This window comes from Scomber japonicus, chromosome 6 (genome assembly GCF_027409825.1).
Source record: "Scomber japonicus isolate fScoJap1 chromosome 6, fScoJap1.pri, whole genome shotgun sequence".
In the NCBI taxonomy this organism is placed as follows: domain Eukaryota; kingdom Metazoa; phylum Chordata; class Actinopteri; order Scombriformes; family Scombridae; genus Scomber; species Scomber japonicus.
The window spans coordinates 28,799,734-28,815,521 of record NC_070583.1 but is presented as its reverse complement, the minus strand read 5'-3'; the positions used below and the strand labels follow the sequence as shown (position 1 = coordinate 28,815,521).

General features: G+C 39.1%; 1 protein-coding gene across 1 annotated transcript in view; it reads left to right on the top strand.

Moving 5' to 3' along the window:
• The first annotated feature begins 1,897 nt into the window (after positions 1–1,897).
• Positions 1,898–15,788, top strand: part of mcamb (melanoma cell adhesion molecule b) — a 39,016-nt gene continuing 25,125 nt past the window's right edge. Inside the window, exon 1 of the mRNA XM_053320763.1 lies at positions 1,898–2,000. Within this exon, the coding sequence (XP_053176738.1) occupies positions 1,937–2,000 (64 nt within the window). The 5' untranslated portion in view covers positions 1,898–1,936. The remainder of the gene's footprint in view (positions 2,001–15,788) is intronic.

The following is a 15,788-nucleotide window of genomic DNA, read 5'->3' as shown; positions in this document are numbered from 1 at the left end:
TAGTAAGTTTAGTATCATTGCCTGCTCCTTCCTATGTGGCTCTGACCTGCACTCCCAGGCAATCCACTTGGCAGGCACACATGGCAGACGCAGCAGTGTTTTCCAGCAGTGAAGGTTAGAGATCAGTATACACGACATGTCCCACCATTCTTTGATCTGTTTCCAACTACACAGACTGTGACACTTCACATGGGATCAAATAATGTTCACATTAAACGACTGCAGCCTACTGAAAGTATGTGAAGTCATCACTGTTAGTGCAGTTTGGGCAAGTGTTGTATTGTTTGCAACACCAATTGGTCCCCTAGGTCTTCTTATCAGGTCTTAATAACTGTGCCTAACTCCCAAGTTTGAACTGAAAATATTTTATCACTGCGGCTCCAGACAGGAAAAAAACACTCGGAAATTACTTTGATCAGCACACTTCATATTGTATTTTACAGGCTTTTTTTTCTCCGATATATTTCTTTTTTTCTTTTTTACTGTATTAGTTTGAAATATACTGTAATATCAAAACTGATTTTTACAGAATTTCCTTTTGATTGTAAATCATGAATGGCCTGGTATGCAGCCAGAATGTCAACTGTACAGTATTATATTTTATGTCATTTTCCTGCTGCCCTCTGGTAATTTGAGAATGTGTTTTCATTACATGCCTCCAAGTAATATGTGGGTGTCTTGTTACACTTTGGCAAACACTACAGATATTCAAATCCTGAAAGTCCAAATCATGTAAACAGTTGGTTTACCTATCAGAATAACAAGTAGGCAATCTGCAGGAAGTCAGCATATTGTAAATGATATGACATCTTCTGGCAGGCACTGTGTTTTTACATGGTTTGTTTAGGGACTCACTCTGAACCAACTCTCTTATTATGTCCATATTAAGCTTGGCATCCAGCGCTGGCAGTCACACTCATGAATGCCTAGATGTAGATAAAGATTAAAGTCCATTTATTTGTAATTGTTATTAATGGAAAACAAAATTCTTCTAAATAATAATAAAGTAAACTGATCCTAATGACCTTCACTTAGTGATCAGGCAGAACCTTGGTGGCTCCTCTTCGTCTAGTCTGTATAAATTTGGTGTGATTTTTGACCAATACATGAGTTTTGCTGCTTATAGACTGGTACACTGACTCAATCCTGTTACTTTCACTGCAGAAACACAGTCAGGTATAGGCCTAATAGGTATTTGTGGATGGAGGTAATATCTGCATACATTCATGTTGCACCACAGGATGCATATCTTAAATACTCTGTGGGGGAAAATTCTGCATGCATTGACCAAAATCACATATTAAAGATATACAAACCATTTTGTAGAGAGGTCAAGTATCCTGCTTTGATTGAAGACTTGCAACACCTTTTACCTCAAAATAATGCGCTGCTTTATTTATGAGAGTCATGTCTCACCAGTCGTGGTAAGAAAACATAGCCTAAATTATTGGTGAGGAACCGCTTTGTTGTTTTTTTATCCTTAAAACAACAAAAAACATGTGAATTTCTTGAATAGCCTACTGTGTATCATGTCAGACCACTCTCCTGCTGCTCTCCTTTAACTTGCACTGCAAAAAATATCCACCTCAATAATTCATTTAAACTAGAAGTCTTATTAAAAAATAAATAAATAAATAAAAAAACACATATAAGAGTTGAGACTATGTTTTTACAACCCAAATTGCGAGTAGAGACAACATGCCGCTAGTTGCCGCCACCACACCGACTATGTGTCTGAATGACGGACACTTTTTGCAGTGTGTGGAGCCTCCTGTCTCTGCCCCCTCCTGCATCATTTGCCTCCCCGCGCTGCACCGCCGCCCCTCTCTCTCTCTCTCTTTCAGACTGTGTTTCATACACTTTTCCTGGAGCACCAGTCCCTGCCAGACTCTCTCCTCACTCCCTGAACACACAGCTTCAGCACTGACCAACCACCATGGCTGTACAGGACAGTGGCGCTCTGCTCGTCGGACTTCTTCTCCTCTTTCACACCTGGGGAGGTGAGTGACCGACAGAGACATTTCATTCAGCGATGCAACACGATGTTTGGACAGTTATAGGACGACAACGTGTGGACTTTACAAACTTTTTATACTGCAAAACATCATATACCCTTAGAAATAAAATTAATTAAGAGTAAGTTTGTCATAAAATAATTAAATTAGAAACTGCGATAGAAGCAATTCAGACTACTTTTGAGTGAGAATTGATGATTCTCAGGAAAACTTAAGAGATATTTCAGAAGATGATCCCATCCAGTTCAACTTTACCCTGTTTTAAGTGCAGCAAGTCCTGTGTAAACTGCATATACTGTATATGATACACAGCCCCCTTCTTGCTTACATTATATTTCAGTACCCAGGCAATGTAAACCATCCTGTCACTGCAGTCCTGTGCTGCTGTAACCTGGCTGTGTGTGTGTGTGTGTGTGTGTATGCCAAAAATATTCTTGAGTAGTCTCCCATTTTTTTCCTTAGATGAAATTATAACTGTAAAATTTAGATATATTTAGATGTGTACATTCAGAATGAGATATTTCTTTAATCCAAGAATTATGTGATCAAAGCATCACACAATAAAGTGGAGCAGTGGAGCAGTGTAGTGTGGACAATAAAGAGCTGTGGCTTGTAACACTAAAACTAAAATATTTAGTTTTGGAGTAGACATGACATGAATGGGTTTTTCTTTGCATAGTGGGTGTGTTGTACAGCATGCAGGTTCTGTAAGGCATGAAACTAGAGGAATGTAAATGCTTAACAGTGTAAAAAGTGTGGCAAACAGATTGCAGCTGCATCTCATTTGTTGCCAATAAACATGGTTTGGTTATGATTGTTTATGATTATTACCATTATGGCTTAATGCATGTTGACATCATGATGGCTGGACAGCTGCAGTGTACGAAATTCTTGACCATAATGAGACGTCACGATTTGCTCATTTCCACGGTACATGAAGTTAGTCATGTTAAGTTTGCTGCATGTATTTTTAGCCGCTGACATGCACAGAGGTTCGGCTGTAGTCAGGGAGCTCTCTCCGTCTGCTTTCTGTCAGCTCTTGTCTACTCTCAGCAGTGATCAAGTGGCCCGGTGCTGCCCAGGCGGCGGTGAATACCTCCACTATGTTTCTATCATACACTGAAACACACAGTCAAACTTATTCCCGGAATGAGATACAGGCAGCTCTGGGTGCACAGGTTTAGAGTGTGATATTTACATTGAGTTTCTGTGTGAAGTCAAAGCAAACAAACATGATCATCTTTAGTGTTGTTAAAGTGAGCTGTGTGAGACAGGACAGTAATAAAAAGTTGTATGTGTACTCGGGAGATGCACAGCGAAGTGCAGATGTATGCTTATTTTTAGAAGAGTGTGACTGCATACTTATTTGTGGTGTTAGATGGTTGAGAAGGGCACGCAGCCTCAGCTTTCCACATTACAGCTTCATTTTAAAAGACTTTTCTTGTGTTGTTGTACTTTTCACTTGTTTGTTTTAATAAGACAGGTCCATGTACACCCCCCCCCCTTTCCCCGCTCCCCCTACAAACCTTTCCTCTTTGTGTGCCTGACTTCCCTCCTCTCCTGCCCTCCCATCCCTCTTTACCTCTGCTTATCCCTGTTGTTGCCTTTGACCATATGAACCTTTCCCCACCTCGTCCCTGTATTGTGCTGATCTCCTGTTTAAGTTCAGCTTGACCATTGTCCGTGACCTCCCGCAAATCTCCCGCAAATCTCCCGCACCTATAAAGTCAGTTTCCTGGACCTCTCCTTCTCGTCTATTCACCTCCTAAAGTCACGCCTGTTTTTGCTTGAATGCCCTCACCTTCAAATCCATATCCGCCCTGCCCTTCATTGTATTACATCTTTAACTGTTTGGCTTTTGGATGATATTTTCATTTTATGAGATTCACAAACTTCTTAAATGTGAATATTTTCATTACTCATCTATGATAGTAAACTGAATGTATTTGGGTTGGACCGTTGTTCAGGACAAAACTAGCCATGTTTGGTTGTATTTTGAGCTTGATTTAAAACCAAATGACTAATTGATTCATCTATAAAAAATAATACACAGATTACTCAATAATGAAAATAATTGTTAGTTGCAGCCATAATAATTAGTACTTTATCTCATCTGAAGAGAATGAGATCTGAAATAGAGCTGCAACAATATAGCCAAAAAAAAAAAAATCATCAAATGTGTTGGTAATTGAATGAAGAGTCATTTTTCAAGCACAAATGCAAAACATCTATCAAATGTAACAATCTGTTGCCTGTCTTGGTCTTGCGTGACTGTAATTTGGGGGTTTTGGACAAAGAAAAGACACTTGAGTACGTCACATCATAAATGTCAAGGAAGAACTGAATATGTCAACTTCTCATGTCAATTTGAGAAGCTGGAATCACAAATTTTTGGCTTTTTTTGCTTGACAAATGCTTTAAATGATTATCAAATTTGTCACTTGCTTATTATCTGTTGAGTAATTTATAAATCATCACAGCTCTAATTGATTTTATGCAGCCTCCAGTTCACATCAGCTCATTAACTGAAGAGAAAACCCTTTGTGGTGATACAGATTAAAAAGGCCTCTTCAGTTTTTTTCTCCCACTCAAAAATCTTTAATGGTTAATATCTCTAGCATCTGGTGATGTTGGTTAACACCCACTCAGGTCTGAGCTCGAAGAAGTGCAATTGTTTCTGTGCCAGTTCGCTGTCTCCAGACGCTGATGACATCAGAGGGAAGACAGACACACTGTTGGACTATAGCGGTGACTCTTGATAAGGATACTATTCACTTCCTGTGACATCAGTTAATCAAGCTGGGTCAAAGAGCGACCGCATTAGACCTCTCTCATTTAAAGGTCAGCACTTTCTGCTGCTGCGAGGCGCTATGCCTGGGTTTCATGTGCTCTAAACAACTGCTCCTCTTCAGAAGAAGTGAGCCGGTCACAGACAATAAATGCCCTTGTTGTGCCTCGACCACAGCATAGAAAATTGAGGCCCAGCAGTCTGGCAGAGCAGAGCAGATTTGAAATGGAAGTCCCTAAATTCAGATCTCTGTTCCGGCACATTTGCACAGTGACGGCTGACTGTGTAACCGACACAGTTACAGTTGGACTCTTTTGGGGAAATGGTTGTGTTTGGATCTTCTTTGACATATAAAAACACAGTACTTCTCTGCAGGATATAACCACAGATTGTAATCATTAACATCCCATATTCTTGTTATGTGTATATGTAACCAGCTGATTCAGATGCATACCCTTCCCCAAAACCAGGTCATTGCCTGGTGAAAGTTTGTCACGGGCACATGGTGTCTTATCAGTGTCCTGAAATAAAGCCTTGAGCAGTTCAGGCCCTCTGTTTATGTGTTCCCATGCAACAGACTTCTCAGGACACCACACAGAATAGGAGCAGTCCACCACTGTTTTTAATCTGGGCCCTGACAGTGCGACATCAATCTGGACACAGCTAAAATTGTTTTGGCTAATTTACGGTTGTTAGGATTAGTGAAACATAATCCAGATCCCCAGTGAATCCTGGAAAGGAAACAGTACAAAGACAAGAGAATTTTAGTCTGGTGTCATAAAAATTGTTGTACAGTGGAACTTTTATATAAGACAAAGTACGAAGCTCGTAACAGTCTTAAAAACAACAGGAAATCCATCCATCCATTTTCTCTACCGCCTGTCCTCTAGAGGGATGTGGGGGGAGCTGGTGCCCCTCTCAGCTGACATTGGGTGAGAGGTGGGATACAACATGGATAGGTCACCAGTTACCTCACAGGGCTCACATATAGTATAGAGACAGACAACCATTCACGCTCACATTCACACCTACCAATTAACCTAATCTGCATGTTTTTCGTCTGTGGGAGGAGAAATGAAAAAAAAATGAAATGGAAAATACAAAGCAATAAAACACACCCATTACCAATGGGCCACCCCTATTTGGTTAAGTACAGCTGATGGCTAATTCAAATTTCTGTCTACTGTAATTGATGCTGCTCACGGTTTAGTGACTTTTGAGACTTCTCTTCTTGTGCTACTGTTACATCATGTTGTATAAACATCTTAAGTTTTACACCTCATTTATACTTCACATACCTGTTTTGTGCTTATGGTCCAGTTTGACCTGCTCTCAGCCTGGTTGGCCAATAATGACATCATAAACAGTAGGGGAAATAAGTGTGCCATTATCCAGTAATCCATCCAGTAATTACCACTGGTGACCACAGCTGTTGCTCTTCAGCAAAACTTGTATAGGCTGTCTTAAAACGATCATTGTGACATTATTACTTCTGTAATGTAGTTACCTTATAGTCAGGCTTGGGGAGTAATGGAATACATGTAACGGCCTTATGTAATTAGGATACCAAAAATAGGTAACTGTATTATTTAGCAGGATTGATTTCATATTAAAGAACTTTATTCTACTATGCACTGTAAAAGTCCCAAACGTGAGCAGAGCAGAAACGAGAGAGAAAATTAATTCTCTGATCCACGATGGTCTGAGTAGAGGATCCGTATGACGCGCTCAGCATGTGCTCGTACACACACTTCACACACACATTGAACTTAAAAGTTGGCAAGAATGTTTGTTACGCCCCCATGTTAAGACTCATACAAATTAGTTAAAAGAGAGCTTGAGTTGATAACAGCTTGATGGCAGCTTGTGGCGCTCATTACTGGGCTCCACTGATTTGACTATCTGTGTACATAACACTAATCTGCAACTGACAGCAACACACACTTGGAAGTATATCACAGCTGGCTGCAGCACCATACAGCAGCTGAAACGATAAGTGCGTCTCCATACTGAGAAACGGTCTTTGCGCATTTACGCATGCTGCACAGCAGCACAGCAGCGATAACTTCATTAACACTGATGGAGCAGGATCTGACAGTAATTAATGTCCTGCTGCACATCTACGTAGATCAGCTGTCACACACAGACACAGACAGGTTTAAATGTGTGATTGTTTATAATAAAGCAGAACTTATAGAAGACCCTGAGTCCCATCAGAGCTGTCAGGACATTTTTTATTGTTTAAGTAGCTGAAATGATTTTAAGTAGCCCAGAGTCTGACTGAAGATTTCACTCTTGATATCATAAAATATCAATACCACCAACTCTCTGAACACACTACACTAATATCTCCATCTTAACTCTGTGATGTTGCTGGTCTTTGAATATGCCATATGTCTTTATTATTGCATATTCGGTATTGCAGTAATCTTAAAGTAACGGAAAGTAATCAAGTGACATTAATTTAATATTGTGCTACTTGGATTACATTCCTGACTACAGAACCACTGGTGTAAAGAGACTAGAACAGAGGGCTTCTGTGAATGTCAACAACCAAGTTAGCGGTCACCAGTAGTCTTGTTCGATGGTCATGCTCATTTCTTACTCACAAAGTCCGTGTGAAAGTGCTGTGAGGAAATTACCTCCTGACAGATTTGTTGATATAAGATAACGTGTGTCTGAAATTGATTTATTTATGTTTGTGAGGTATTTTTCCGCTCTGCTCAGGCAACCTTCTTATTGTAGTTAAACTGCCACGCTGAGGAAGAAGAGTTGCTTTTCATTCATTCATTTGTTTTTCATTCAATCCAACACATTACTAGTTGGTCACTTCTAAGTTTCAGACTGTGAGAGCAGAAGAAACGCTGCATTTGTTTTCAGATGTTTTTATGGAAATGTTTTGATCCAGTTTCTCCCTGCTGGGCCATATAATGGGTTTGAAGCTGTGCACTTGGGAGCACGAATCGTAGAAACAAAGGGTTTCCTTTTACTGTTTGATCTTCCTATTGATGTGAATAACATCCATTATCACCATTACTTGGGTCAATATAGCAAACCAGTGATGGAGCGAGCTGGGGGGTGTGGGTCAGCTGTGATTGGTGGAGAAAGCTCCCAGGACTTTGTGCTGCTGTCATCAGGGCCATGTCTTGTGTGCTCACTGAGTAGCAGCAAATGCTTGTTTGTATATTGTAACTCAAGCAATCAAACCATCTGCAGCCAAGCCTTGTTGATTGATATGTTAATGTAAACATTTGTTTTGTAAAAATCAGCATCTAATCAGCATCTAACTTTACTGTGTAAAAGGAAGGAAGGAAGTTTGTAGTATGCTTTGTTCATAACAACAGAGGAAACACAACCCTGCTATGCACATTCTTCTCCGAAAGAGAAAACAATTTAGTTTTCCTTTACAAACATCTGCAATGGAAGTGACTTACCAATTGCCACTAAATAATTACTTTCAGAAAACTCAAATTTTCCTGATTTGTTCCCTTTCAATGCTTCTGCCAAACAGTTTTCCAACACAGTTGGGTTGTATAAGAAACACATTATCAGTGATGCCCAGCAGAGAGCCTCAATACAATATCAGCCTTGTCTGCAGATGTGCAATGAGGCATTTCATCTGTAAGTCATATTTGAGGGCCTCAGCACTCTTTGGACTGCAGTATACTCTGATTTATTGCTCTATATGTGGCTGCAGGGTAAATCCATTCATATCAGGTGCTTTAGAGATCACCTTTAGCTATCAGAACCTCTGAAGAGCCGGTTCTCCCCTGACTGTTACCACTTACCGCTGCTCCAATATGCTTTGAAGTTCCCTGATCAGACGGACAGCTGCATACACCTGGTGCCCTCTCAGTCCTGACAACACACACTCCCAGGGAGCCCCAGACACACACACACACAGACACACACACACACACACTCACACTCACACTCACACACACAAAGTCACACTCAGGTCAACTCACAGCTACCACTTAATGACCTGTTGTCATCATGTGTTATTTTTGTTAAAGTAGGGTTACTGTTTCACTGCCACAGGTGACAGTGACAAACTGTAGAAACTGACTTTCCTCTCTCAACAATACTTGTACGTGACATGCGCAAATAGTGCAATACAAAACGATTTAATTATTAGGGTAATTATTTGTGAGAAGGATGTTCAGTTGTTGTCTATGTTATTGTGCTGCCAAGATGATTGTGCTTTACTCTCCACGCCATCGCAGCCACAGATCTGATTATCTCTGGAACTGCTTTGAAATTGTGCTTATGAGGCCTTACTATACTGCTGTCATAAGTTTTATACTTTTATGAATTTATCTTTTATACACTAACAATTTAAGTCTCATATATTGATTACTTTATCTTTTATACACACTCAGCATTATGTGAAGGGCGTTGACCGCAGCTATTGCCATAGAGCTATGAAACAGGAACTATGACGGCTTACCCAAGATTTATTGGAGAAACAACTCCCTTATTGGGATAGATTGTAGAATGTGTGCACATATCGGACAAGACAATGTGTTGGGAATCAAGTGTTGCATACAACTGTCAGTTAAAATTGTAGGTCACAACCAGGGCGGGAAAAGCTACATGAGGATGGGAGCTAGAGAAACGAGGAAGTCCTGCAACAGCCAATGAGAATGAGACGACGCCTTTCTTGCACAGCTTACTATGTTACACTTTATATGCTGGGTCAAGGGAAAGAGTAGTACTTGCTTGCTGTTTCTCAATAAAGCTGATTTGAGACTTTTGAGAATCTTCTCCTAATATCCTTGCACAAACGAACACAACAAAATATAATCATGCAGTGTGTGGCGGTGATTAGTGATGTACAGTACAAAGATCTATTGTTAGTAGTATATGTGCAAAGTACTTCATGTTACAACAGAGTTTAGGAATCACATCATACAAAAATAAGTCTTTCAAACTCAAATTTCTCTTATTAACAAGATTTTGTGTTGAGATAGAAAGAAAACAGAGACAGTCAAGATGGTGACATGGAAATAGAAGTTTATGACAGGAACTGATGACTGGACTTTAAGCTGCTTTGGTGTATGGCATACATCCATGAGTTTGAAGGCTTATCAGATACTATGCAATGGTTTATAGTATTTCGAGCATTTAACTGATTTGATAAGTTGGTGTAGTCATCATGAGACAGACGGTGCTCTCGGAGCGTGCACATATCTAATCGGCCAATGTAGCACCTTACTGGATGACGTCATGGCAAAACTTGAGCCAGGTTCAAATATTTTGCATGATAAATGTTTTGCCTCTGCTGGAGGCCTCTGTTTTGGCATCCTATCTGCATCTCAATCGTCATTTTTTTTAGCATGACTTCCTCTCTAACTTCATTTTTTGGTATCGTGGTCATACTTCAGGGTAAAAAACTTTCCAATAAAGCTTTATGATGGCACTCTGTCAATTTAGAATAAATGTTTCTGTACCATCTTTACCTGTTCACTACTGAAAGGAGCTGCTGTGAGTTTTTCATTTGAATCAGTGATAAGGCAGCTTCAGTATATTATCTTTAATGCACAAACCTTGGCCATTTAGAGATGATTATTCTCTTTGGCAGAGCATTTATAAATTCACAAATTTCATTAAGGATAGATAAATGAGATTAAAACAAGCATTTCATCTACATCCTGTTTACAAACAAGCATGGCCTCGGTCATGGCAGATTAATACAACCAATGGATTCTTCTGAAAACTGTAAGTGTGTGAGATTTTATGTGACCGTGGTTGAAAAATATTAACACAAGGCTAATGAGCACAAAGAATACATGATCCCCGAGTGTAGCTGTCATCTGATCCCTTAGACACCCAGTAATTGGAAACTCACCATTAAAGCCTCTGTGCAAATGGGGACATAAAAATATTAAAGGCCTCTATGAAATCATCTTGACATTGAGAAAGCAAGGAAATAGTAAAATTCTCCAAAATGACCTATAGCTTTAATTTGTTTAGTGACCTCAGACCTTTTTATTGCAGAGAGAGCGAGTCTTAGAGGTCACTGCGGTGTCACTTCCAAAACCGCTTGAGTCAAAAACTGGTTTTGTTAAATCTGTGGTTGCTTGGTGAGGTTTTTCTCAATCTTTTACACTTTAGAAAAGCAGTATGTAGACCAGTCCTCTCTCTGACAAGTACTACAGGATTGTTTTATGTGATCACCACATTTGGAAAGCGTTTACAACCCTGCAGACGTTTTATGAAGTTGGCAAGTAGAAGAAAGCTGGTATGCAATCTGTATGAAACCATATGAACCTGTCAGGTCTGGCTCGAGTAAAGCACTGAACCTAACCTTCCACAGTGCTACTGACCCTTAAATAAAGAGCAGATATGCTGAATTTAAAAGTCAACAGTCATATCTGCTGCTGTGACTTTTTACTTTTTTTACTCTTTACCTGTCAGGTGTCAAAGTTGTCATATAATCAGCTTAATCCTCATGTTGTAAATATGTCTATGTTGTTCTTTCTGCTAGTCTTCAGAAAGTGCAGAGAGGTTGCTGTAATAAATGTTATTCTACTCTGTGGGACGGCTTGTTAAGTTAAACTTGGGTCACAGTTGAAACAACAAACCAAAGTCTGTGTTGCACTACCCTAAAATAAACTCTTACTCTGCAGCGGATTTTTTCCTTTAGACAAAATGAAAACTCTCATCACCATCATCATCAGCCAAAAACATCATCTTTACTTAGGAGGTCACTGATTATGAAAGTCATGCTGAAGAGGTGCAGGGAACCAATATTGACAATTATTTAAATCGAATTTAGGCTTATATGCAATTTCTTACCAAAATTGCCACTTAAACAGAGCAAACCACAGAGAGACATGCTCTCAACTATTGTAATTTTTCTTCCTCCCCACAAGTATGTGGTTTGGATTCCTGTTTTGTTTCTCTGGCTCAATTTGATACACAAACGTAATAATTGTGGATTGTGTTTGGCTACAGATGTTTTTGTATGGTAGGTTTTTACAATTTCAGATAAATGTGAAGATGAGGATGTTTTGGGACTTTCAGGGTGGAAGGGGGGTTGACAGTTTTATCCTGTTTTATTCTGTGAGTCATTAAGCCTTTTTAGTAGATGAAGCTTGTTAAAAGGAATCAGCTTTGTGAACAAACACTGAGCACGTTTGGCAGGTTTTTGTTACGCCTCTGGACTTAAAAAGAAACTGTCTGCTTTGATTTTGACTTTGAGTTGTGTTCCAAGAATATAATGAGAAGACTGAAGACACTGTTGTAATGTTAGCCATCCTAAATTATAACTTCCAGGTTACTCAAACAGATATCAAATGTCTCCTCTGATTATTCAGTGGGTTTTTCCTGTCTGTACTGTGGCTTCTCATCTTATTTAAATGCATTTTATTGAACTTCATGTTGAATCCAACCAACAAATTGAATACAGATGATCCAAAGGTCATAATCCATAAACAGCATCTAGAAACTCATCTTTGTTTGTATATAAACTTGCTTGGATACGCCATTGTCCTTTTTCTCTTTAGCCCTTTTGTCATATTCACTCCCAAAACAGGAAATCCTGCCAATCATATCTTGATTGCTTCTTGACATCCAAAGTGTTCTGTTGATGTACTTTTAATAACACTGCAATCCGACATGATGCCGCCAATGTTCTTTATTGTACATAGTATAATAATAGAAGTATAAACAGGTAACCTAAAGCCAACCTCACAAAATTTACCACCAATTGGTACAAACTACATATAAATGGCTTTTTTCTGTCTGCATTTCAAATCATAATGTCACAAGCAAATTTTAAGATCTGTTTTAGTAATAGTCAACATTTCATTAAGTTATAAATGTTTTGTTTGAATGCCAAGTTCTTAAAGCATGTCCTAGTTTCTATAGTATCTATAAGGGACAAAAATGTGAGATCAGGCATTGTTTTGGAAATTGTCCAATTAGCTTTTTTTTTCTCATTCTTGGTCAAAGGTCATGTAGCCCCCAGGCAAGCCAGTTGTTCCTTCTTGTCAGTCACACTGACTCCAATGTCACTATGATGGTTTCTATGTGGCCATATGGCTTTAAGAAATTGCGTGCATTCTTAGGCACTTGCGAAAGTGTGGAGTTTTAACAAAATGTTGAAATCGACACCATTCACACTGTCAGGAGAGAGGTGGGATTTGTAATGTATGAGCCATGTGTGCATTATAAAGATGCATCCGGGCCAAAATTCATTAACTTATTTGACATTGCCAAACTGACACATGGCTTATCTTGTAAGGAAAACATGTACTTTAGTGTCCCACAGCGCCACAAAACTTTAACCAACATCAATTAGACTTTCTGTTGTAAGAATTTTTGCAAGGTGTGAAGAGTCAGCAGTTATCAGAATGCAGTCAGTATCAAGAGTGCATTCACAGTGCAGATGTCTGCCATATGTGCAAAGTGTTTTTGTATAGTATACTCAGTTGTCTTTAAGATGCATAGAATAGTGTAATGGTATTGTAACTGAGCCTCCTGGGTTCAACTAATTGTATAAACTCAATATGGACATGATAAACAGGTTGATAAGCCCAAACGTCTCAATATAAACATTGTTACTTATTAAGAACTTGTAACACACAACACAAAAAGAAAAGAAAAGAATCCCCTCCCTACCTCCCTCTCCCCTCATTCAGTCGTCCCTTTCAGTCAAGATGGCAGCGAAGATAAATAAAATAGGGATTTATTCACCTCTTATCATGCATAACTTTAGTGGATCACAACCAGGCTTGGGGAGTAACAGAATATAACAGCGTTATGTAATTAGGATACAATAAAAAGGTAACTGTATTCCACTATAGTTACAGAAAAAATAGATGTAATCTAATTACAGGTACATTTTTTAAAAACAAAACAATTACAATTTTAAAACACATTTTACAATACAGAACTTTATACTACCATGCACTGTAAAAGTCCCAAACGTGAGCAGAGCAAAGAGGAAATTATCTCTCTGATCCACAATGGTCGGAGGAGTAGAGGATTATACCGCATGGCGAGTGCACACACTTCACACACACATTGAACTTAAAAGTTGGCAGGGATGTTTGTTACGCCCTGTGTCACTCCCAAAGACTCGCAGTTATAAGAAAGTTGAGTTGATAAGAGCTTGACGACAGCTTATAGCGCACATTACTGCTCTCCATATGACCGTGTGTGCGTAACGTGTTGACCTGACAGTGGGTCACTGGTCACCGAACATTTTCAATACTGAATGAGTCAAAGAAAACTCAGACTCCACACAGCCAGCAGGCCAGGCGCTGTTTCATCACAGCTTTTACCTGAGAACGTTACAACACCGTGAATTGTCCAGTATTTGCACCGCCATCTGCTACTTTTTATTTCTACCTAATCTGCAGCTGAGAGCAAAACGCAGCTGTCTGTATGTCACAGCTGGCTGCAGCATCATTCAGCAACTGAAACAATAAGTGTGTCTCCAAACTGAGAAAAGGGCTCTGTCCATTTATGCATGTGATACAGCAGTGGTAACTTCATTTCAATCAGGAGAGACCAGAGAATGAAGTAAAATAATGTTTATTATCCAGATGATATTAATGATTAGGTATTGTCAAAGTCTTTGGCCCTTGAATCAAAGGATGTAAGTGATGCATTGAGGAATCTGAAAACTGGGTGGTGATGGGGAGGTGGTGTGTCGCACAAAACAGCATCAAGAAAGCACCTGAGCAGAGAGGGAGAACGTTTAAAAAGACAATTAATGTTCATTTGCACATTTACATAGATCAGCTGTTACACACTGACTCAGGTTTATATGTGGGATTGTTTATAATAAAGCAGAATTTATGGATGAACCTGGATGTCAGGACATTTTTATTTTTAAGTAGCTGAAATGAATTAAAGTACACCCAGAGTCCGACTGAAGATTTCACCCTTAGTTAGCACCAACTCTATGAACACATCAACGTCTCCACCCTAGCTGCGTGTGGGTATTTCTGCTGGTCTTTGTCAATTAGATGTTTTTATTTTAAAAGAAAGTGGCCGTTATTGTATTTGGTATTGCAGTAATCCTAAAGTAACAGAAAGTAATCATGTTACATTACTTTAATATTGTGGTACTTGGATTATGTTACTGACTGCATTTTTTAACAGGTAACTAGTAACTGTATCGGAATACAATTTTAAAGTAACCCTCCCAACCCTGATCACAACATATCAGGTATGACATTAATATGCAGATGTTCTCTTTCAAGATGGGACCAAACTTTTCTAAAAAAAAAAAAAAAAAAAAAGTGGCCAAAACATGGCCTGCAGAAGACAAGGTAAGTTTTGTTTTTAGCCTAACTGACTGCTGGAAATGTCTGTAATACATATCATAAAATAGAGAGGACCATCATGAAACCTTACAAGTTAATTTTTTACAAAGGTGCATCATCCTGAATGCAAACATCTTGGTTGTGTGTACAGTGTCTCCACACTTGCTCTCCTGAGGATGATGTGAGCTGATGTTGTATACTTTAGATAAAATGTGATGAGATTATATGAGCCAAATTAAATTTGACTCTGATAATACAGTTCTGCTCTCCACAGAATCTGAGTAACTGCATGAACTGCAAAACAGATAGCTGCACATACCGCTGTGTTGCTTCATCCAGACCTCTTTACTCTTTAGTTTTCGAGGACTTAAGGACTGTTTATTGTCCAACGTGCCTTGGTTCAGCTTTTAAAACACACAAAGACAATCATAGGCAGTAAAACCATCTAACAAATAATAATCTAAAAAATTCTACTAAATGAATAAAAATACAACATAAAACACAAACATTGTTATGAAGACACTGTTATGCTGGGTTGAGGGAGGGAGGTAAAATGGCAAGTGCAGGGGAAGATAGCAGCAGTAGATAGCAGTCTGTAGGCTGAGGGTGGAGTTTGGCTTTAGAGTTGGCTTTGGAGTTTTTTATGGGTTTCATGGCGCAGGGGGGTAAAGTATACTTGTGTCTGGTGGTATTGAATCGAAT